Source organism: Asterias amurensis, chromosome 13 (assembly GCF_032118995.1).
Source record: "Asterias amurensis chromosome 13, ASM3211899v1".
NCBI classification, from domain to species: Eukaryota; Metazoa; Echinodermata; class Asteroidea; order Forcipulatida; family Asteriidae; genus Asterias; species Asterias amurensis.
In genome coordinates, this window is record NC_092660.1 from 1,762,248 (window position 1) to 1,786,310 (window position 24,063).

Consider the following 24,063-nt stretch of genomic DNA (forward strand, 5'->3'; position numbering starts at 1 on the left):
ACATTACAGAACTGGTTTTTGCTAACAAAACAGTTGCTGGCAGTGTAAGTACTTTATATCATCCACCATCGTAAACTGACAAACCTGTAGAAGTTTGAGATCGATCATCCATCTTGTTCGCGAAATACTAGTGAAAAACTGTTTACCCATTTTGGCACGAAATGGACCAAAATAAAGTAAAAACAAAAATGAATTAATTCGTTCCTTGAGCGATAAACTCAAAACGGGAAACTAGTTTGGTTTAGTTCTCATCAAATATGACATTTCAGACAGAAATATTTCAAGGGATGTTTTCTACTATTATCATCATTAGATCGTGTGGGTTTTATGTAATTCTGTGATCTTAGACCAGTTTTTAAAAACCTTTGGGTAATGTTTCTTTAAGCTATAACTGACGAGGAAGTGAATGTGGAATAGTAATAATATTTGATTGCGTATTCTGATGATGGTGGACGCTTTTATGACGGCAGGTAAGTCAAATTCATTTCTAATTCCATTTTTGAAAATATATGAAAACTGTCACGAACAGGATCGAATTCAATACTTTTGCTGACATTAATTTCATGGTCAATGAAGAGAATCACAAGTCGTTTGGTGCAATTCTACACTTTGTGATAATGTCTGTCTAAATCATTCCATCATTCATAGTGACTTGTATTATTTTGCCTTTAGGTTCAGAAAGCGTTTTCCCACGGTTTCATGTATCTCATTCTTACGTTAAAGGAAGACGTCCTCGTGAAAACCAAACAAACCAACTATCAAGCCAAACTCCTTAGCACGACTAAATAGCAACATTTGAAAACATAATATGATTGCTTGCTTAGTGGTTTTGCCTTTTCATGATATACTTATTATAAAGGAAAGTTATAATGAAATGTTGCTTAAGAACCTCTGCAATGCTTGGCTTGATACATCTGATTATACATCCTGTATGGCCTAGTGAAGAAATATTTGAACTTGTTGATGTCTGAATCTATTTCGCTGACCGTATTGCAGTCTTCCACTTCACAATAAATGTCAGCTCCAACTAACTTAAAGGTGTCACTACAAACTACGATGAATGGACGCGGGATGAAAGACTGTCCGGCTGTGTCTGGATGTACTTTACTTGGCCTTCTGCTGGTCCTTCTAGTTCTAACACATTCTTCACAAGGTAACACAATATTGTTTAAGGCCTAGTTCAAAATGTCCCCCTCTGTTGTTGCATGTGTTATTGCTAGTTTTTTCTTGTTTGTTTCTTTTGGGTGTTTATTTGTTTTATTTCGTTATATTTTTTTATTGATAGTTTGAAGTTAATATTTGTTTTGAGTAATTACCAAAACGTGTACTTTCCCTTTCAGCTATTCAAATGTATACACCAAGTGAGAATACTGGTCTTTGACAGTTACCAAATTAAGGTGTTCAGTACCTATATATGAGGCTTTTAAAAATATTGAGGCTTTTAAAATTATTAATATAAAAAACTGTAAATTTGTATTATAATTCAGTCTTTTGGGCTGCGACAATCAGATGTTTTTAATAATAAACCAGTCGTTATAATACCAACTGCTGCACACAATGAAATGAAATACACGCATCTAGAAAATAGTTATTTTCAATTATTGTTTGCTTTTGTGTGATCATTTTGATACTTAAGTTACAATACAATGCATCAACAGGGTCCACAGTGTTTAAAAAAATCAACAAACAATTATTGTAATTTAATAAATGCTGGTAGCTGTTTACAGATATTTTCTCTTTTTATTGTACTGTTTGCTTTTTGCTTACTAGCAGCAGTTCCTGATTTCACCTGCTTCAACCCAAGACTTTATGCAACAGCAGGAAATTCACATACTATTGGTGGCTACAAGAGTGGTAGTGACACTGAAGCGGACGTCTCCTTTGAGCGTGTCCTAGATACTGGTAGTGGCAGGGATCTACCAACTGGAGGAAGTGAGAGCCAACACCCCGTAATCGATGCCAGACTTTATAGGATGCCTGCCTCCATTGGGGCAGACAGATTCGGTGCTTACAACTGTATCTTCAGGTCACAAGACCCTGTAAAGATAACAACAATTATTTTGCGGGAAAATGGTAAGGGAGAAAGTACTAACTGCTGTCATGTTACTTTAACATAAATGAATTATGGTTTTCTTCATATAAATTATCGCCAGTGGCAAGAGATCGAAATTACCGTTTGCCCGTAAACTGATTCAAGATTTGGTCAATAACAAATTACAAGGTGTTGTTTTCTCAAGGACCCAACTTTGATTATTTTGTCTTCTCTTATTTGTATGATATGGTTCATAACGGTCCATTAACTGAGCTTATTAATGATTGTAGGTGATGTATCTCCAGCCTCATCCACCTTGACTACGAGTGCTGGAGAGGATGTAACATTGACAATGACACAGTTATATAACGGTCTATCAACTGAGCTTATTATTGGTTGTAGGTGAAGTATCTCCAGCCTCATCCACCTTGACTACGAGTGCTGGAGAGGATGTAACATTGACAATGACACAGTTATATAACGGTCTATCAACTGAACTTATTATTGATTGTAGGTGATGTATCTCCAGCCTCATCCACCTTGACTACGAGTGCTGGAGAGGATGTAACATTGACAATGACACAGTTATATAACGGTCTATCAACTGAACTTATTATTGATTGTAGGTGATGTATCTCCAGCCTCATCCACCTTGACTACGAGTGCTGGAGAGGATGTAACATTGACAATGACACAGTTATATAACGGTCTATCAACTGAGCTTATTATTGGTTGTAGGTGAAGTATCTCCAGCCTCATCCACCTTGACTACGAGTGCTGGAGAGGATGTAACATTGACAATGACACAGTTATATAACGGTCTATCAACTGAACTTATTATTGATTGTAGGTGATGTATCTCCAGCCTCATCCACCTTGACTACGAGTGCTGGAGAGGATGTAACATTGACAATGACACAGTTATATAACGGTCTATCAACTGAACTTATTATTGATTGTAGGTGATGTATCTCCAGCCTCATCCACCTTGACTACGAGTGCTGGAGAGGATGTAACATTGACAATGACACAGTTATATAACGGTCTATCAACTGAACTTATTATTGATTGTAGGTGATGTATCTCCAGCCTCATCCACCTTGACTACGAGTGCTGGAGAGGATGTAACATTGACAATGACACAGTTATATAACGGTCTATCAACTGAACTTATTATTGATTGTAGGTGATGTATCTCCAGCCTCATCCACCTTGACTACGAGTGCTGGAGAGGATGTAACATTGACAATGACACAGTTATATAACGGTCTATCAACTGAGCTTATTATTGGTTGTAGGTGAAGTATCTCCAGCCTCATCCACCTTGACTACGAGTGCTGGAGAGGATGTAACATTGACAATGACACAGTTATATAACGGTCTATCAACTGAGCTTATTATTGATTGTAGGTGATGTATCTCCAGCCTCATCCACCTTGACTACGAGTGCTGAAGAGGATGTAACATTGACAATGACACAGTTATATAACGGTCTGTCAACTGAGCTTATTATTGATTGTAGGTGATGTATCTCCAGCCTCATCCACCTTGACTACGAGTGCTGAAGAGGATGTAACATTGACAATGACACAGTTATATAACGGTCTGTCAACTGAGCTTATTATTGATTGTAGGTGATGTATCTCCAGCCTCATCCACCTTGACTACGAGTGCTGGAGAGGATGTTACATTGACAATGACACAGCATTACGGATCAACCAATGAGCTTCGATGGAGACACAGTGGTGATGACGTCACTGCATGGAATGGCCAATCAAGCATCAGTATCCTTAATGTCCAACCTCATCATGCTGGTATCTATGAATGTTTCCGAGATGGCAGACATCATCTACAGAACCATGCACTCATGAAACTCCTTGTAAGACGTAAGTTGCCAGATTATTATTATTATTTTTTTTTTTTTTTTTTTTTTTTCCAATAATTTTTTTTTTTCTGTTATGGGTCAAAGACGTATCCATAAAAACCCTTGACAACACATCAACCAACTCAAATTGGTTTTAAGATTTGTTTGCCTATCAGTTTGTATCATTGAATTGACTAGACATCTACGTTTTTGATATTTCAATTCAAATCACTTAACATGTATGAAATATTAGGGCCTAATATTGTTGGGATCAAACTCTTTATGGCTATCTATGTCCTAAAATGTTAGTGATGAGGGCAAATCTAGATCCAAATGACACCTGTCTTGTCTTCAAACTTGTCAAACTTTTCAACCTTTTTTTAACTTGTCAGACCAGTTTCTTCCACTGCCACAAAATGTAATAATTTCTAGTCACACACTAACACTTCACATCAAATAGAAGTGTCTAAATCTAAATTGATGGCATGACCATGATGTTCATTACCAAGATTGATCCTCGTGTGGGATTTAGTTTCATTGAATTAGTAATAAAGACCTGTTTGATAAATTTCCTTTTCAGAGTGCTCGCCCAATAAATGGGGTCCATCGTGCGATAATGACTGTCCATTCTGCTATAATGGCGGTCAGTGTGACGATAAGACTGGTGATTGCATCTGCGCTCCAGGATTCAGTGGTTTACACTGTGATGAAACATGTAAGTTGAACAGTTTGTTTTGGTTGTTAAGTTACAAATTGAGTAATTGTCAATAGATTCATGACCATCGATTATGTTAAGGATAATGGACGAGAAAGTGTAGATTCGTGGATAGAATGTACGAGCTGAAGGTGAGTACAGTGTAGTCACGAATCTACACTTTTTAGTCTATTCTCTGACTTAAACTATTTCCCTCAATCTGGTTGTAGCCAGACCAATTTGAGTGGTGGGCAATAAATCTATTTTTTTTTATTGTCCACGAAGGGTGAGCAGGTCAACAAAATTGTTCATGTTTAATTATTTGGCCATCGTTGCTGCAGTTCAAATTTCAGGCATGATGCCAGGTTTCCAAACTGCTCATGTTATGGGGGCCTTGCATTAAGTTGATTGGCCTCGACTGTGTTCTTTTTCTGTGAAAGATACTCCTTCATTTTAGGTGGGTTCAAGCACAGGGGACAATTTTGGTTTATTCAAGGAGAAATCTGTGCTGGGCAAAAATTGTGAGTCCTGGGCCCAATTTCATAAAGCTGCTAAGCACACAAATTTGCTTAGCATGAAATTTCTTCCTTGATAAAAATAGGATTACCAACCAAATTTCCACGTGGTTTTCAAAATAAGCAAACAACAGCTGAATATCATTAACAAGAAATATGCAACACATGGAAATTTTGTTGGTAATCCTGTTTTTATCAAGGAAGAAATTTCATGCTAAGCAAATTTTTGTGCTTAGCAGCTCTATGAAATTGGGCCCTGGGCAGGCCCAACATGGCTACAACACTGATGGACATCATTATAGTCATGCCAGAAGGCATTGTGTGTCCTCAGATGAAGTGGTATAAGTTATCTCTATGCACCTGACTCTGAAAATGTTTGTTCAAAGGGCAGAGGATAGTACTCATGGTATGAAGAGCTCAATACACACTGGTGTAATGGCAAAAACCAAATAGTATGACCTGAAAATGTTGAAATCATAGGACTGTACGTGTACCTGTTTAGAAAAATCTGCCATTTCTATGGATCACTAAAAAACTTCTACTTTTAAGGAACACTATTTTTAGAGGACTAATTTTTATTTCACTGTTAAATATGTTTGCAGTGCGGGGCAAAAACTGGTTTGGTCAGGACAGTCAGCTGATATGTAGCAATAGTAATCCAGTTAGAGCTTGCCAGGGAAACTTGATGTGTCTTCCGGATCCCTTTGGATGTACATGTGCAGCTAGCTTCACAGGCCAGAAATGTAAAGACGGTAGGTTTTTATCAAACTCATAATGACAATCAAAGATTAACCCTTTTTAATGTAAGTTGAGTTCTTGATAAACTATGTTTGAGCATGTAAACAATTAAAGATAATATCAAATACAGAATAAAAGTGCAAAAAAACCAACGCAAATACATGGCTTTTCACTATCAGTCAAGACTTTAAAAAAAATATCTTTTGACAGTAATTGAAAACTTTAAAGAGAAAAGGCATAAACATTATAGAATGATGTCCTAGCTAAGTAACCTAACCCTCCCCAAAATCTCAAAAGATTTTCTAAAGGAATTTTGTTATTGGAGAGGATTGAAAACTGTGGGCTAAAATAAATATTGCTCTCACTGGGTTTAGCATACACATCTTATATAAGTAAAAGTCTGAACCTTTTGATGCTGAGTTAACATAGAATGGAGGATCATGAATGATTTAGGAGAGTCTGTAGCCAAAGGCACCATGGTTTAGGGGTTATGACTGGTCTTTCTTTGGCTGAAAAAGCAAAAATGTAAATTTACAACCATTTAGTCTATTCAGTTTCTGCTATTTCATCCCACTTTTAATTGTAATTTTTTGTTATCTTATACTTCCTGTTCAGCACTTAGAAACCTTGTATTAAGCGCTATATAAATGCTTTATTATTATTTCCTCTTTGAGCAGGCAAGGCCATTTTAATTTTCTTGCAAAAGCACTTTCATTAGGAATTGTTAAAGTTTATGGGAAACTTTCGAAGAGGCACCAATGTCAAAAACAGGGCAACAAGCCAAGGCTATGTGGTATTAATCTAATTCCAGGCCTTGAAAGTACAGAAATATTTTCCTTTAAATAAGCAAGAAACAATCTCTCTGATGTTTTATGTTCCTTTTAGGAAAAATAAACCCTCATATTTCATACTTTCAAATGGTTTACTTTAATTGTGTTTTTTTAAGAAGTAGCAATAGTAAACTGGAAGGTGGTGCCATGTGAAGTGGAAGGAATTAGATTTGGAACAATGAGAGCTAACTTTATTTTCATATGCAAGCCAAAAGACAAACACAGTCAGTCAAAATTATTATATTAACTTGTCAAAAGGATTGCCTTATTTTCTTTTACAGATTGCGACGACGGATACTTTGGTGCTGGTTGTAAGCTAAAATGTAACTGTGCGGGTAATGCAGTGTGCGACAAGGGAAATGGCACATGCAGAAGTGGAGTAACTTGTACAACTGGCTACACAGGAGAAAATTGTCAGAGTAAGGAAGTATACAACTTATTGTGATACATGTCAGCATGTTATTTATGTCCAGATTCCTCATTTCAATTTCAAAGGCAGGCAGTTGAATTCACATCTGGTAGTCTGTTGATTTGTGGCTCTGGATGTTTTAAACTCTTCACATTGGTAATCAAAAAACATTTTTTATGCCCATGCCCACTGTTATCTTTTACAACTTTTTGGAGCCTAGAAGTTGTCCCGGGTGTTAACCAATGTCCTATGTAGACAAGTCCAGTAGAAGTCTAGGTATGTAAACACATTGTCTGATATGAAATGTATGTTTATATTTAGCTCTCTTTTGAAAATTGTTGATATTAAACTGAAAATAAAGAAAACAAAATTCACAGACCCAATAAATTATCCTTTGCTTTTCAAACATTCATTGATCTATTCTGATAAGAGAAAACAAATTTCACTGTCAACTCTTTCATGTGCCAACCTGTCGCTAGCAACAGTTTTAAATCCTTTCAAAAAAATAGTTGTCAAACAAAAGATAAAGATCACACCACCACACAGTTTTCAGAATTGGAAAGAGGACACTTGATGGTGCTGTTGTGACCTACTTTTGGGTGGTCGCCATTTTCAACAAACAAATAAACAATTAATGTGCATGAAAGGGTTAAGGAGTGTGTTAATTCTGGATCTGGCAAAAACAAGGTCCTTTGCGTCCAGTATGATGTCAGTGGCATAACGCAGTCAAGAGATAACATATTCAATAAATGTAAAATGTCAGTCTTTTTCAGGGGAAAAAAACCAGAAAAAGGTAAAGAAAAATGTGTCTCAATCATTGATCCTCAAACACAGTTGCGGTACACAAGACGTCATATTGAGTGTGTCAATTTTAATTTCATACTTTCTGCTGAAAATAACGAAAATTTAGACATTTTACCCATATCGCCTTGTAAAATGTACTTTCTGTTAAAATCTGTCATTCTACACTATTTTTAAATATAGTTTGTCCTGATGGTCGGTTTGGAGTTAACTGTGTGCACAGATGCCATTGTGAAAATAATGCAGTTTGTGACAAAGGCTACGGAACATGCCCAAATAATGTGATGTGTGCAAACGGCTTTAGAGGTGATAACTGCCAAAGTAAGTATGGAATTTTATTTACTTTGTTTCCAGCTGACCATCGGTCCTTTTCCCTTTCCTTACATAAACATGATGAAAATGACTTGTTATTGAGACAAACTACATGTATAGTCATGCAGACAGTAATTAGTGACTTGATATAATAAAGTCAACTATAATAAGTTATTGTATTCTCATCCACATCAGTGATCAGCAGAGAGTTTGTGATTTTACAGCTCGTAAACTTGCTGACTACTTGATCAGCATTGCGGTGTCAATTATCATAAGTTACAGAAAAAGGAAATTAATTTGGGGGTTGCCCAAAGTAAATTGGCTAGAACCTTGAGATCTCCGGATTAACACGACGGTGCTCAACTGAGCTATACATGAGGCATTCCATCCAACACAACATTCAAGACAAACGTGGGTGCCTACTGGCGCTATAAAGTATTCTTGGCTATTATTCATTAGGCTAGTCTAAACATGTTCTCTTATGTAAGGGTATTTAAACACTGAAGTAATGAAAGCACAGTTACTTTTATTTTTTATTCGAAACTTTAACAATGTTTTCTTTCAGACTCTTGCCCGTATGGCCAGATTGGTCTGCTTCCAGACTGTACAGCGTGTTATGGTAAGGCCAGCACTTGAGCCTCAACATTAATTGTATCCACTCTTATACGAAATACAGGGACTGGTGAAGCCTACCTGAAAGTTTTTGTCCATCCACATAGACGAGTTTAAAGTGTTTGGCACGTCGTGGCAGAGTGGTTATTAAGAGCACCGGAATCAACCTCTGCTTCTGGTCGGCAGAGTGTGGGTTCGAGTCCTGGTTGTTATAGACGATGTGACCTCTGACGTCACTCGGAAACGATTACATGATTCACGCGCATACCGCCGGGCAAAACATTTGTGTTTTGGCACCCAGCTAGAAAGTGTATATGCAATCTTACCATGACTACGTGTCTTTTTGCCCGGCGAAACATGACGTATATATTCACATCGTTTAAATGGCATTGCTTTGTCCTTCAGATGGGACGTAAAGCCGTAGGTTCCGTGTGTACCAAATGTAGTAAAAGACCCTATAGTGCACAATAACAATACAATGTTAAGATTAAGGTTCGCTCTAGTGTCTGGCAGTGAGTTCTTTTACTCATTTTGAAGGTTGTACTAAAACAAATAAGGAAGAAGAAAAAGGCGAAGAAGCTCTGAACCACGATTCAAAATAATAAAACCAAATATACTAACTTTTGATTGTTTAATCAGATTGTTACTGACCCTAAAAGCTGGCGAACCGTGACAAACACTTGACATAACTTGGGAGAAATGAAAGAAACATATAAGGCAGGAAATGCGAGGAGAAGGTGAACATCACTATCAATTGTACTTTAAGTGCATTGATCATGTTGTTGAAAAACAACTTTTTGGCCTAATATATACAGTGTAGTAGATCAATCTTTGCAGCCGGCACTTGCCAATACTTGTTAGGAAATGTAAAGTTAAAATAAAGTTGGGACAACTTCTGGAAAGGGAGGGAGTAAAACAGATTTATGGTGGTTAAACTTTTCAGTTCCTGTATCAGTGATATATGAAGTCAGCTCTGAGCAAGACCCCAGCAGAACCATCACATGGACGAAAGCTCCTCAAAACAAGTGTCCTGTTATTGACTATGCGATACAGTATCAACTGGTTAAGAGAGATCTTTGCCAAGAGGAGGCTGGGGAGTTTGAAACTCTACACAACACAACAGAAAGACAGTCTCCTTTCCCACATCCTGATTCATTACCCAATTCAATCTACAAGGTTCGTGTTCTTGCCAGGAATGAGGCAGGACTTGGTGAACCTCAGACTGAGGACTATATCGAACTGACAACACCCGAGAAAGGTATTCCTGACAGGACAAGTACTATTAAAGTAATGAGAAATGCTACACTTTAATCTGAACTCAGACCGTTTTATGTATACAGTGGTGGTAAAGACAATACCAATTATCTTACACCTAAATAATTAATGCTCTTCTGATTTTCTTCTCTGGTAACACTTTTATCTGAGTATACTGTTCCCAGAAGACTGGTAAAATCTCTTGAAGGGTCGTGGGTTCGAATCCCACAGAGTAACACGCCTGTGATATTTTTTTCACAGGGCTCGGGAAAGTACTGAGTATACAGTGCTAACACACATCGGTGTCACACACATCGGTGTATGGGTAAAAAAACAATTAATATTCTTTATCCCCGATGCAAATTTAACATCTCTTATAAGCACAAACTATGTTACAAATGTCACAGAAAGTAATTTTCTCAGACAATTTAGAGGAAACCTACTGTATGCAGAAGGAACATTTCGAAAGCAAGAGTTGCTTTCCCTAAAATATGTTGGTTTCGCAAAGAAAATTAAATCGACGTTTAAAGGTAAATGTGGTTCTCTCTATATAAAAAAAATATATAAAAAAATAACCGGACTTTGTAAACTACTCCAAGTAAGATGACATCTAACAGGATTGACAAACATCTGTTCAGTCATTCTATGAATTTATACTTGAAATCTTTCTGGTAAGGAAGCCAATGATCTTTGAAAATGACATGAACTTTTACCCATAAGCCTTCAGTGTATAATTTATCATCGAGAGAGAATATGTCGAATACATATTCAGATTACACAACTTTCTATCAACTAACACAGTGATTCTAATTCATCATCATGACAATTATTAAACACAAGGATGTAAACGCTAATTTTATGTTTTGTGTTTCAATTATTATTTCAGAGCCAACAGGATCTCCAACAGACTTCACGAGTACTTCAAGAAAGAAATATAGTGTGGCATTCAGCTGGAGTGAGATACCATGTGGTCAAAGAAAAGGTGTTATTACAAAATATAGAGTGAGTCTTTTTGGCAGATTGTTTAGATCAAAACAATGTTTCCAATGTTTCAAATTACTCCATATTTCATTATTTTAAATCTCAATTCATAAATACCTCAGACAGTTTCGTTTTTCCTATTGGCGGAGAGCGCGTTACGTGGGGGTGTCTAAACCTTTGATAATGACCAGTGTTTATAACCGGTTGTGAGCGGATACTCCGTACTAGTCTTGGTGCAAAACGTTTCTTGTTACGGGCGATGCGGGTGATGTCGGTGAAGTGGCCGCGCTGTGTGTGAAAGGAAAACAAGAACGTGTTGCACCAAAACTATACTCGCATGCGAACAAACGGAGCCGGAAACTGTCGGAAATAGAGGCGTCTCATTCATAACAATGCAACACACGGACGTCGTACATGTACATACAGAGCTCAAGCAAAAGAAACAGATAAGGAAACAGATAAGTTTTAGAGAGTTTCTTACTTTATTACGCCTTTTAACCAAAAAGGCATTCATTAATGGGAATAAAAGAGTAATGACTCGTTTTTTTCACGGCCGTTTAAAACTTTGCAGGGTCAATGCGGTGTGATAAGGCCCTCGCTTTCGGCTCGGGCCTTTATCACACGGCAAGACCCTGCCGATTCTAAACGGTCGCTACCCTTTTATTCCCTTATTAAGTTTACTTGAGTGTAGTATGTGAACATTTTCAGTGTCTTTTTGTTTCCCATTTTCAGTGTCTTTTTATTCCCATTTTCAAAACAACGTACAGCTCTCATACAGGGTGCTGGAAAAACCTTATGACACCAACTTTAGTCCAAACAGCTCATTTCAAACGGTTGATATAGAACCACCAGATATGCACAGCAACATCAGTGGTTTAGAACCAACAACAAAATATGATTTCCGACTGAAAGGTTTCAACAGTGCTGGTGTTGGAGAGGATGCAACATTAGAGGCATTTACTGAAGTTGAGACAGGTATTATGACACTAGCATTTAGTAGTTATCACAATTTCGTTGAATTGAATTTATGGAATCTGAAATTTTTACTGTAAACAAAGTTTTGTTTACTTTATACCCAAGTCATTAAAACTAAAACTAGAATTATGTTTTGTATTTGGTACTTCTTGTTTGGGAAACGTCTCAAAAGTCTGACACATTCTCATCACGTAGTTATGATTATACGCCAGCAATCCCTGGACTGCTAGAAAAAAGCCTCATTTGACTTTTGAGTAATCTTCTTCGAACAAAGAATATTCCATGGATAAATTGTTTTTCTTTGACTTTACAGATATTTCTGCTCCGACTCAGCTATCCGAAAAAGATATTTCAGATTTGACTTCTTCCACAGTCACTATAGCTTTGAGTCTTCCATCCTCGTCAAAGTACATTACGTAAGTTACATTATGCAAATGATGTTTAACCTGTATAATTTTAAAACTGCACATCCTTAATGCGCCAACGTTCATCTTTTCTCGTTGATTTTATGTGTTGTGTATAGTGAAGCATCATTTTCGGTTTTTAAAATTGCCTCTGTTTGGTCTTGAACAAAATTGTCAAAGAAAATATCAACATTGTTACTGAAACAATGAAAACTGAAATTTAAATACCTACTCATGATGTTGTTTCTATATTGTTTAGAGGCATACAAGTTGGTGTACAGCGGGTTAAGACAGTCACTAGAAGGGACACCAGTGGATCAAGGTACCAACGATCCACTGAACCAACTCTTGATTATGTAGCTGCAGAATTACCTAAGAAGGATCTCCCTGCAACACTCACTGTGGGTGACGGAGAAACAGAGGGAAACAAACCCCTGGAAAGCAACACTCAGTATGACATCTATCTGGGATCAGTCAGTAGGACTTCTCAATCGGTAAGCCTTGTATTTTACTTCTTGTGTTATTATTTTACCAATGACAAACTGACCCGTTGCAGCAATGCAGCATGTGTATCTACTCTCTGACACGCTTGCCAATAAGAAGAGTGCTGGCTTCAGATTTCTCCCGAAGACAATCAGGCATACTGATCGAAACGTTGAGTCGCTAACGTTAAGTTCTAGGCATTAAAAACAAGTAAACATGCTTTGAAAGTTGATTTTTTTTTACGCAAGTTTGATAACAGCTTAAAGATGTTGATTTAATTTTTCTCTTCATTTTTCTTAGACTTTTGCCGTTGAGTGGAATGAGCCACTCAGAGTTCAAGGTAATTTACTGCTCAAAAACTCCACCTTTAATCGTATTGTAAAACATTTTGCCTTGTGACAACCCGGGGTCTTCAAACTAAAGACAGGAAGGGAACAATAGTCTGGTTCCTTTATACTTAAGTTAGGATAAAAGCTATTGATCGTATAGGGTACGATCCAAAAATGGGTTCATACAATGATGCACATACAGATGCATGTCATTTGATTAGTGCTACTGCTGCATACGTCACTACATAACTTATTATAGGAGTCCAAAATGGATATTTATAGGACGCTTTGTTGTGTACTTTCTTTAAAAATGTAAACGATCTTTGTTTGTCAGTGCCACAAAGTGCAAGCACACCGGTAGCTGCTATTGTGGTTCCATTGATGCTGATTGTCCTGATTGGTATTGTGGTTGCTGTGGTCTTCAAAATAAGGTAGTTATTAAAGTCTCAATTTAGTAATTTCTGCGCTCCCTCGAAATCGTTTCGTCACCTCCAAATATTAATTCGATCCCCCATATGTTGTTTTGAGGGAACGAAAATACATATCACGGGAAAGAAATTACTTTTAATATTTTAATTGGTTTCTTACAACTAATATTTTAAGGGAAAGACAAAATACTTCGAGTAACGCAAAAATATTTCGAGGGGTCAAATTAATGATCTTTTCAATTAAGAAGCTCTGTAGATCTCAGCATTCGGCTGCAAAGCATGTGATAAACCCTTCTTAATGCGTTAAAGAACCAATCAATGCAATTAATCTTTGCTTAGTGAGAGGTTAATTTTGTATTTGCAATTTTCCGTACCTTTGACAGGCGAAAGAAGAGGCTTAGACATCTCAATGCTGTAAATGGTAGGTCACAATTTACAACTCTGTAAACTTTCATTTTTGTTAAATCAGCATTTTGTGCAGGTTTGTCTGAAAGGATGAGAATATTAGACTTTAATTTAAATTCAGGCCTTTATACATGTATGGCTATTATTTTCTTAATATTACAAAGAAACCCTGCCCATTCTTCTATTCTGTAGTGCTAAGAATAGCTACCCTTAAACTCATTAAAAACGAGAACTACAGGAGTTGCTAAAAAGTTGGAATGTAGTCATGCTCACATCTTAACAATTATATCCTAGTTACTGAAGTTTGGACTTAATTTTGTCGTTGGCAGAGACGAACAATGGAGATGTGTTAAAGCATCTAAACTACTGAAGATTGGTCAAATATTACATAGATTTTAAATAAGTGCTGCACCTCCTCTTCTGTTGACAACTTCAGTAAAGTTTGTTTTCAAATGTTTGTTTTCATTTGTTTTAACAGCGGGAGTGCGAGTAGGTCATGATAAACTTTCTACAGGACTAGAAAATCCTGACGTTGATGTCACCTATGATGTTATTGCTGAAACCATAACCAATGTGCCAATCATTGCACCACCCGCTCTACCAGCCACTACACCAGCCACGGCACCAGCCAATAAACCAGCCACTTCACTGGCCACAGCACCAGCCACTGCACCAGCCAGACCGAAGCCGGTTAAGAAGAAGAAGAAGCAATTTACGGCTCCTTCCCCGATTCCGTTATCAGAGTTGAAAGATTATGTCAGCAAGAAGAAGAAGGAAACGTACAAAGAAGGCAATGGGTTTCTGTTTGACTATGAGGTGAGTTATGATAATAACAAGATGTGAATTTATTTATTCATTGGGTTTATTGCCTTTACCAATACACGCTAATGATGACGATGAGCAAGATGATTGAGAATAAGAGTTTAATTTTTGTATTTATTTTCAATGTTTAGAGTTTGCCCGATTTCGACCGTCATTCATGTGAAAGAGCAAAGGATGACAAAAACAAGGAGAAGAATCGCTATGTAAACGTCATTCCTTGTGAGTTAAAAATGATTATTACTTATGATCAACATTGTTTTCATACATCATTCTGAAATGTTCGCTCTAAAATGAGGTGTTGGCACCCCAAGTGATTTTAGGCACCACATGGAGGAATATTATTCCTCCATGGGCACCATAAACAATCTCCATGCCTCTCTGTCCTCAACTGTTCAAGTTCATGGCCTTACATTTATTGGATTCCTAACTTTTTGTCCACCACAGATGATTTTTCTCGTGTTGTGCTTGAGAAACTACCGGATCAACCAGACTCCGATTATGTAAATGCAAGTTACATAGATGTAAGTTAATCATAATTACTGTTTCTAATCTAAAGAATCGATAATAGACCACTCCAGTTTTACAAAGAACTGAATCAAGTTCGAAAAACTTCCCAATCAGTTCTGTTCCCTGTCCGTCTGTAAAGATAAGTTGATGGACCGCTGGAGTAGAAGAGAACTCCAACCAATTATGGCGCAACAACTTATTAATTAGTAAAGAGTATTTGAAGGCCCCACAATCCACACAATTACGGTGCTTATGGCGAACGAGAGTGAAAATTAGACAAAGACCAAATCGATAAGCCACAAGCTGGGTTAAACAATGACACAGTAAATAAAGCAAAACTTCCCCAAAAGAGTGTTAAAAAAAACAGTACAAAAATCTCTATAAAATTCGTTCAACCAGCCCAGAAAAGGACTGTTTTAAATGCAAATGATGTAACCACTGTCGTTACTTCCTTCTTCTCATTTCAGGGTTTCAATGAACCGAACAAATATATAGCCAGCCAAGGTAAAACAAGTTAATAAACAAACTTATGCAACTGTTCTTAGAGGTCAGAACACTAAAAAGTTAAAGGAACTAGGCCTACAAACAATTTGTAAAAATGTTTCCATCGTGTCAGAGCAGCTTAGCACAAGAGTCTGTCGTCAGAGTGTGGGTTTAAGCCTCAGTCGTGGCAAAAGTTGCCTAAGATGAAATTATTAATTTTGAGAAGGCAAATACTATACTTTAGGACACTTTATGGGGTAAATTTCTTCATTTGGTATAAAATATGAATCGGCAGCTCACTGAATATCTCGTTATTATTTTATGAATCACAATTTCAGGTCCAAATAAGGCTTCAGTTTGTGATATGTGGAGGATGATATGGCAGGAGAATACCACTAAGATTGTCATGCTCACCAACCTACAAGAAGGAGTCAAGGTAATTTAAGATGCATTGCTGCTGGGACAATGAGCTCACATAATTGTTTTACACCAAAAGTAGATTGACACCCTGTCTTTATCTGCAAGAATAAATAAATAAATATCACGTGCCTCAAAGTGTGACGTCAGATGTTCAGGCTACACCAAAAGCAGCCGTCATCCAATGGTCTGCCTCATTTTACCTCAGCGAGCGAGGGCGCTATGTTAAGTCAAATGCAAAGGGTGCCTGATAAAGGGGGATACTAAATTTTATCTCGGAGCAGTCGGCGAAGCCCACCTTGCTCATGTTTTTTGCCAGATGGTTTTTATTGGTTTGCTCTTTTCTTTTTTAATCTTTCAGGAAAAATGTGAGAAATATTGGCCAGACAAAACAGCACAGTACGGCGATTATGTTGTCACTTTGAAAAAAGAGGAAACACACGCAGACTACATCGTCCGACACTTCATAATGACTCTGAAATTAGAGGTATGGTAATGAATTACAACCTTTGCAAATTGCCCCTGCTGACAGTTAATTTGGGTTTGATCTTGCATTTTCTATACACTGTGGATGATGTCTTAATTTAAGTATTCTTAAAATTAAAGTCCTACCTTCACAACACTTTAGGATGAATGGACCAAACAAGTTCGTCAGTATCACTTCACAACATGGCCCGATACCGCCTTGCCTGATGATCCAATCAAAGTGGTGAACTTTGTCAAAATGGTAAAGTCCAGCTACAACCAAAAGAATGATGGTCCAATGGTCGTTCATTGCAGGTTGGTACTTTTGTGATTGCACATTACTTAAAGACACTGGATACTATTGGTAATTGTCAACGACCAGTCTTCTCACTTTTATACCTCAACATATGCATAAAATAGCAAACCTGTGTAAATTTGAGCTCAATTGGTCGTCGAAGTTGCGAGATAATAATGAAAGAAAAACTCCCTTATCACATGAAGTTGTGTGCTTTCAGATGCTTGATTTCGAGACCTCAAATTCTAAATCTGAGGTCTCGAAATCAAACTCGTGGAAAACTACTTCTTTCTCGAAAACTATGGCACTTCAGAGGGAGCTGTTTCTCACAATGTTTATACCACCAACCTCTCCCCATTACTCGTCACCAAGAAAGGTTTTATGCTAATAATTATTTTGAGTAATTACCAATAGTGTCCACTGCCTTTAAGACAAACAGAAAAAGTAAAACCGGTCAGACTCACAGTGTTTCAGATATCTGTAATAGTTTAGGCGCAATCATTGGAAAATCAAGAGCACTTTTGTGAGACAGGCTATGCTGAAACCATTGGAGCCGTGTTTTTCTTTTAAACAAAAATTTGGACTGGAGAGAGAGGGAAGGGCGTTGAATGAGTGGTAGGGGGATTTATTTCTGTCTGTTGGATGTTGGTTATCAAGCAGTTGGTTATAGCGCCTGGAAATAAGTTAAGCAAGAAAACAGGGGTGTATTTGAACAGAGGCTAAGACTCATCTAAATGTTAATTCACACAATGGTCATGCCTGTAGTTATTCATGTTTTTTGTAGCACTGGAATCGGTCGCACTGGTGTGTTTGTGGTTTTGGACGCCATGTTGGACCAGGCAAAAGCAGAAGATCGAGTCGATATCTGGAACTTTGCTTGCGGCATGAGAGACAAACGGATGAAGATGATTCAATCACCGGTAAATTAGATACATTAATTTATCTGAGGTCATTTTTTGTTCTGTCTAGTGTTTTCCCGTTTTGTCCAATGTTTTCTTGTTTAGTGCCCAAAACCATAAATGAAACAATCACATTGGAGAAAGGCTTATCAGAGTAGATGCTGCCCAAATTGTTTACAAAAAGTAAATTAGAACATCAATTTATCTGAGGCCATTTGAACAAGTTCTGTCTAGTGTTTTCCCGTTTTGTCCAATGTGTTCTCGAATAGTGCCAGAAACCAGAAATGAAACAATCACATTGGAGAAAGGCTTATCAATGTAGATGCTGCCCAAATGTTAACAAAAAGTAAACAATAATTTTGTAGAGATTGACAAATGACGTTTGCATAATTATAGTTAAGCTTTCACAAACATCACTTTTGTTAGGCTTTTAGTGCTTGATATCAACGTGAAAGTTGTAAACTTTTGTATCACAATGTGCTAAAACCGATTTTCTTATTCAGGAGGTGTTTAAAACTAGATCTCTTAACATCTAGACCACCGTAGGTTTGGTGGATTTACACAAAAATGGTCTTGGCCATAGTGCCTCTTCAAAAGTATCTATTAAATTTAAATATTTTTCAAGGAAAAGGCCCTTCGTAAAACGATTTTTTTGTATTAATCAAAACAGGCCCAATATGAGTTTATCTTTGAAGTCCTGATTGAGACGTTCCTTTGTGGTGACACCAGTTTTAAACCGAAACAGATTACCCCCAAGCTGACTGCTTTGAAGAAAGTCACAAAGGGCAGTAGGAAGACAGGACTGCAACTAGAGTTTGAGGTGACAGCTCTTTTTATCAATTTTGTTTCATTTCATTATGTTTGTATTTCTAAATTGAGGAGTCTGGAAATTTATATTCCAACATTTCATTAAAAGTGTTTCGTCATGCATAAAAAATGTTATGTCTTGGTTCCATACCTTATACTGTATGTAGGAAGCACTGGCAAAGTCTCCTTATTAAATGCAATTTTAAACATCTCCCTGCTTAATTTTGTACAAAATCTCCCCGATTACGAGATGCAAATGATGTCATCTCTGACGTAGTCCTGAGGTAAGTGGAATAAACATTCAATATTCACCTAATCATACTATTTTCAAATCATTCTTACTGTCTTTAAACAGACCCTGAATTTGGTCACCAATATTCCGGACCCTGTCAAATTTAAAGGAGGTCGGCAACCAGAAAACGTTGAGAAGAACAGATTTCCAGACAAACTACCAGGTGAGGTTTTATTCAGTTTATAAATAACCTCTCATGACAAAGCTGTTGTATGTTTCTTTGCAAACTAATTTTTTCTACCAAATTAAAGCTATAGTTATTCTGCGATCACTTTGAAATAAATGCATTCAGTCAATGAAGTCAACTTTATTTATATTCTTTGAACTAATGCTGTTACTCTACCCGAGGGTGTTGGGGTAAGTTCTTCAACCACACAGTTGCTAATTTAAAGCTTGGTTGAACCAGCTCAAAGCATGCTCTGTTTAGGACATCCTTGTTGGATCAAACAGTGAAATTAATGTCACCAACATTTTATTTTTCAAGCTGATCAGTTCCGACCTCACTTGATGACATCAGGACAACATGGATCCAACAACTACATCAATGCCTGCTTTCTTAATGTAAGTCATCATACTTCAGTGATTTGTTGAGTTCCTTTTGATAAACCAAACCATCACAGAAATATTTCCATCTAATAGCTCACTGATTCTAAAGTTCATACCAGTACCAATCCCCCAGAGAAATATTTCCATCTGAAAACTCACTGTTTCTAAAGTTCATACTACTAGCAACCCTCAAAAGAAATATTTGCATCTGAATTTAAAATTCACTAGTACCTATTTCAAATGCAGAAAAACAAAATAATTTATTTAAGTTTTTTAGGTTCTGTTTTGCAACTCCTTGGGAAAAAAAAGACACACTTTACGTAAAACCTCACTGGACCCAAATTACCTCGGCCGTCACGGATCAACTTTCTGAATTTACAGAGTCCTAGCTCCAAAGGAAAGTACATTGCTACCCAAATGCCCTTACCCCACACCATCAGTGACATGTGGAGAATGGTCTATGACTACAAGTCAACTTGTATCGTCATGTTGAACACAGTAAACAAAAAAGACCCGGTAAGTAGAACATTTATTGTTGCTTGGAAAATCAATTTCGAAAATCGACTTAATTTGATATGAAATAATTATTGTTCTTTTCAAAACTGTTTTTATTGTATTTGTAATTTTTTATTTTTCAATTTATTTGAAACGAAGTTAAGCCATTAATTATTGTTTACTAAAGCTAAAAGTACACATAAATTGTGTTATTATCTGCTAAAAGTGATTTGTTCATTAGATTGATTAAATTCAGAAATTATCAATATCTCTACCAATTTATCTTCCCCACAGACATGTGTTGAGTATTGGCCAGAGAGAGACTCTGCATCATGTGGCAATCTGACAGTCACTCTACAGTCAACTGATAAAGTGGGACCAAACATCATTATACGCTACCTAGCCCTGGATGATGATCAGGTACAATGCTAGAATTAATCATTGAAACTAGGGTTGTCTAAGTAGGTCACTGTGGCTGTGACTTTGGCTGTGGCTAATGGTGTTACTTCCCTGGTAGATATACAGAGTACCAGGCCCAGAATTCATATGATTTGATTTCTTGTAAAAACATTCGATTTAAAGCAAACTACTAAAGAGGACGACACAAATTCATTATGTCTGAGGGGGTAAAAGCCTCTGTTGCAGTTCGTCTTGATTATGGTGTCCCTTCAAAACTTTCCAACAGTTTTAAGAATGTCCATTGTGAAGTGTATAATGTATAATGTCCCTATCTTGAAAATAAAGGACAGTTCACTTCAAGCCTTTACCTGTTTGAAAGGCAGAAACGTTTAACTCATTGACACTATTCCAGGTTGCATAATACATCAATGGTGCCTTGACGTCAATGCCATACTTGGGGCATACCTACAATGTCATTACAAAATCAAACAACAAGTTTTGTTTGCACTGATTGACTTTCCAATCCCAGAAGTTGTAAGTTTTTGTTTCATACTTGTCATTGATACACAGGAATCCCGTCTGATTTGTCACCTTCAACTACTCAACTGGCCCGTTGGTGGCGTACCATCGTCACCAAAATCCATCGTAGAGTTGGTGACAGCCGTTAAAGAGTGGCAACTCCAGCATAAAGACGACCGAATTATAATTCAGTGCATGTAGGATCTTTGGTCATTTCCTTCTGCTAGTTTTCAATAAAAACACAATCCAATAAAACTCTGAAAAATAAATGTTGTAACTTTAAGCTGGCTCATTGTTTTGAATGAAAAGAACAGAGTTTACGTTTTGCGGTTTGTGACAGTAACTTGATAACTTTTCAACTATTTTCAACGTATTTCAGTGAAGATCCAGATATAAATATAAAAAAAGAGAAGAAACATCTCTAAGATTTGCTGTAAGAATATGATAGGATGGTAGAATTGTTTGTGTTTGAAACAGAAGAAATCCCAAAACTTTTACTGTGTACACGACAACTCAAATGATTTTGTGGTTTTTTGTTTGACAGTGACGGTGAGGGCGCTAGTGGAACATTCTGTGCTCTCCTTAACGTCATAGAGAAACTGAATATTGACAATGTGGTGGATGTCTTCCAAGAAGTCAAGAAACTCAGAGTCTCATGTCATAGATTGGTGCAGTCACAGGTAAGCTGAGTTTGATATATCAAGGGTTGATACTGCTGTTATCATGCCGTGCGTTTCAGTAATGTTTAGTCTAAGTAAAGGCATGTAAAGTCTTCATCAAAAAGTGTGCATTTTGTAAAACCTGAATGAAATGATTCTTCATTCAGAGGACTTGAAAATTAAGTTACAAATGAAAAACCAAATATTGCATTTTGTATTATCGTTTTATTTTGTTCAGGAGCAGTACGAGTTGATATACGAGGCCATACGGATGCATCTGGGCGCTGCCGTCGTGTATGCAAACATTTAGACCCCCCCCCCCCCGCCCATCAACTTGTGGAAGCCGTTACCAAAACGACCAGTCAAGTAAAGATAGAAAGTGGTCTACTTTATAAGACGGTCAAACTAACTTTTATTGTTGTTATTTAAGGGTGGTAATTGTTTCGACCGATTTTGTTTGAGGTTTTTTTTTTCGTGCTGATGGGCAAGCGGACTCACTCGATTGACAGACAAGTTCTTTCTGGTCAAGAGGATGTTACACAAATAGTTCTGAAATGTTGCAAATTTACTTCATCCGAATTTCCCCCATTATTGTTAAGCCCACAGATTGGAAAATGTATACAAATGTTGCACTTTTCCTTTAAAATTTCTTTTAAATTAATAAATTTATTACTGTTTTATGACCGAGTCACATGTGTTATTTATGCTGCAGAAATCGGGGGAAAAATCATAAAGTGAACGGGTTTTCATTTTAAAACATGTGCCCGAATTGTATGACTCTTTTACAGGTTGGTTTTATAATTGTGGTTACAAAATGTGAATCAATTAGTACGTACAAATCAAAGGTTTAGATAGGACATCGAAGAGTCCGACCATAGTTTTTGGAAGGAAATATACTAATTATTAAACTTATAAATAGGTCATGCAATACTCAGACATTATTCAAACAATTTGTGAACTTAGGCTTTTAGAAGGAAACTAACTACACCCATTTTATAGGGTTTGAAGTTCGAACTCAGCAATATTAGATAATTCTAAAAGTATACTTTGTTCATTTCCTGCTTTTATCCCCATTGAGAACCAATACCGCAGACAATGTAAAATGAAAGTTATGCGGTTCGTGTCGATCCTTGAGCAGCTATATTATTTTATAGTAGTCATGTCTATTTTATTTAGTACTTCTTATTATTAAAGTAGGTTATAATGCCAATAATGTATAATACTACAAATACAATTTGATAAGATCAACTGTAAGCCAAGAATACTTGAAAGAAAATTGTATAAACAGAATCTGAAATAACGTTAAGTTTACTTTATTTTATTACACTCAGACATAATTACATTTACTTTTTGTTTAAATAGTCGGAACTTTTCAGAAGGAGTATAAAAACGTACGTATTATTAGTTTATGGTAATGTAACTTAATAAAATGCAGATGGACTTTCAGGAATGCTGTAGTAGACCTAACAATATTATTTGCAAAGAGTCCGAACCTTTTGATGGATCGATCTATCAGTTGTTTAAGCAGTGCCATATTGCTTAATGCCAACCTTAGCCAAATTGCATGAAGCCAACAGCAGAAAATACTGCTAAGAACATTTTAAACAAAATATTGAAAGTCTCCCAGTGTCTTGAAAAGAAATTAAATATATTTGTTCGAACAATTAAAGATTTATTTGTTATTTTCAAAAGCCTCAAATTCGAGAACTCAGCTGAGGTCTCTCTTATTCAATTCAAATATTTTAGTGAGAAATTACTTTTTTTTTCTCAAAAAATATGTTAGTTCATAGGGGGCCGTTTTCTCACCATGTTTTATACTATCAACAGCTCTCTATTACTCATTACCAAGTAGGTTTTTATGCTCATAATTATTTTGAGTAATTACCAATAGTGTCCAGTGCCTTTAACCATTTAATTCTTATCTTATATAAATGTGGATAATTAAAACTTCTAATGTGAAAATTTAATATCTTACAGGTGGTAGAATGTTTTATTTATCGTGGAAATTTTGAGCCGTTATGAAGAATACTCCGCTATTGGAACAAGAAGCTATTCTGACAGTAACATTTCTCAAATTCAAATTTTGGGGGATACAATGTGAAATATTTCCACACAACCATATGGAGTGATAGTAATGTTTACATTTTTATGAATTTGTTTCAACAAAACCTCAACAAAATGGAGTAGTTGGTATGACACAGACACTGCTCTATTATTGCAAGGGTCGTGGGTTCCAATCCCACCCAAATAATATGCCTGTGATTTTTTTCACAGAACTTGTGTAAGTACAGAGTATACAGTGCTTAAAGACACTGGTGTATATGGGTAAAAACCAAAAATGAATATGAAAATACAAATTATATACAATTAAAGATACGGACATAAAATCAAG

At 36.6% G+C, this 24,063-nt stretch overlaps 1 protein-coding gene across 2 annotated transcripts; it reads left to right on the top strand.

Annotated features, from left to right (window-relative positions):
• Nucleotides 1-436: 436 nt before the first annotated feature.
• LOC139946142 (receptor-type tyrosine-protein phosphatase T-like) lies at nucleotides 437-21,995 on the top strand. 2 transcript variants are annotated; one of them, XM_071943757.1, is made up of 33 exons: nucleotides 437-470; nucleotides 997-1,153; nucleotides 1,771-2,073; nucleotides 3,667-3,918; nucleotides 4,477-4,611; nucleotides 5,708-5,857; nucleotides 6,955-7,092; nucleotides 8,067-8,204; nucleotides 8,761-8,814; nucleotides 9,751-10,065; nucleotides 10,948-11,063; nucleotides 11,810-12,017; nucleotides 12,331-12,433; nucleotides 12,681-12,915; nucleotides 13,205-13,244; nucleotides 13,568-13,664; nucleotides 14,045-14,082; nucleotides 14,545-14,882; nucleotides 15,020-15,107; nucleotides 15,333-15,409; nucleotides 15,863-15,899; nucleotides 16,217-16,314; nucleotides 16,657-16,782; nucleotides 16,924-17,075; nucleotides 17,840-17,975; nucleotides 18,625-18,774; nucleotides 19,117-19,216; nucleotides 19,538-19,614; nucleotides 19,981-20,115; nucleotides 20,389-20,514; nucleotides 21,064-21,209; nucleotides 21,557-21,692; nucleotides 21,910-21,995. In XM_071943757.1, the coding sequence occupies exons 2-33, from the start codon at nucleotides 1,015-1,017 to the stop codon at nucleotides 21,979-21,981; spliced, it is 4,455 nt and encodes a 1,484-aa protein (XP_071799858.1). In that variant the 5' UTR covers nucleotides 437-470; nucleotides 997-1,014; the 3' UTR covers nucleotides 21,982-21,995. The 2 variants fall into 2 exon arrangements, with proteins under 2 accessions (XP_071799858.1, XP_071799860.1); XM_071943759.1 differs by having other exon boundaries at nucleotides 1,774-2,073.
• Nucleotides 21,996-24,063: the final 2,068 nt, after the last annotated feature.

What these genes read in the sequence shown, in the direction of transcription:
- LOC139946142 (XM_071943757.1), top strand. Translation starts at nt 1,015, where the DNA reads ATGTCAGCTCCAACTAACTTAAAGGTGTCACTACAAACTACGATGAAT. An exon ending in CTATGTAAACGTCATTCCTT is followed by an intron (nt 15,108 to 15,332) that starts GTGAGTTAAAAA and finishes TGTCCACCACAG; the next exon opens with ATGATTTTTCTCGTGTTGTG. An exon ending in ACCTACAAGAAGGAGTCAAG is followed by an intron (nt 16,315 to 16,656) that starts GTAATTTAAGAT and finishes TTAATCTTTCAG; the next exon opens with GAAAAATGTGAGAAATATTG.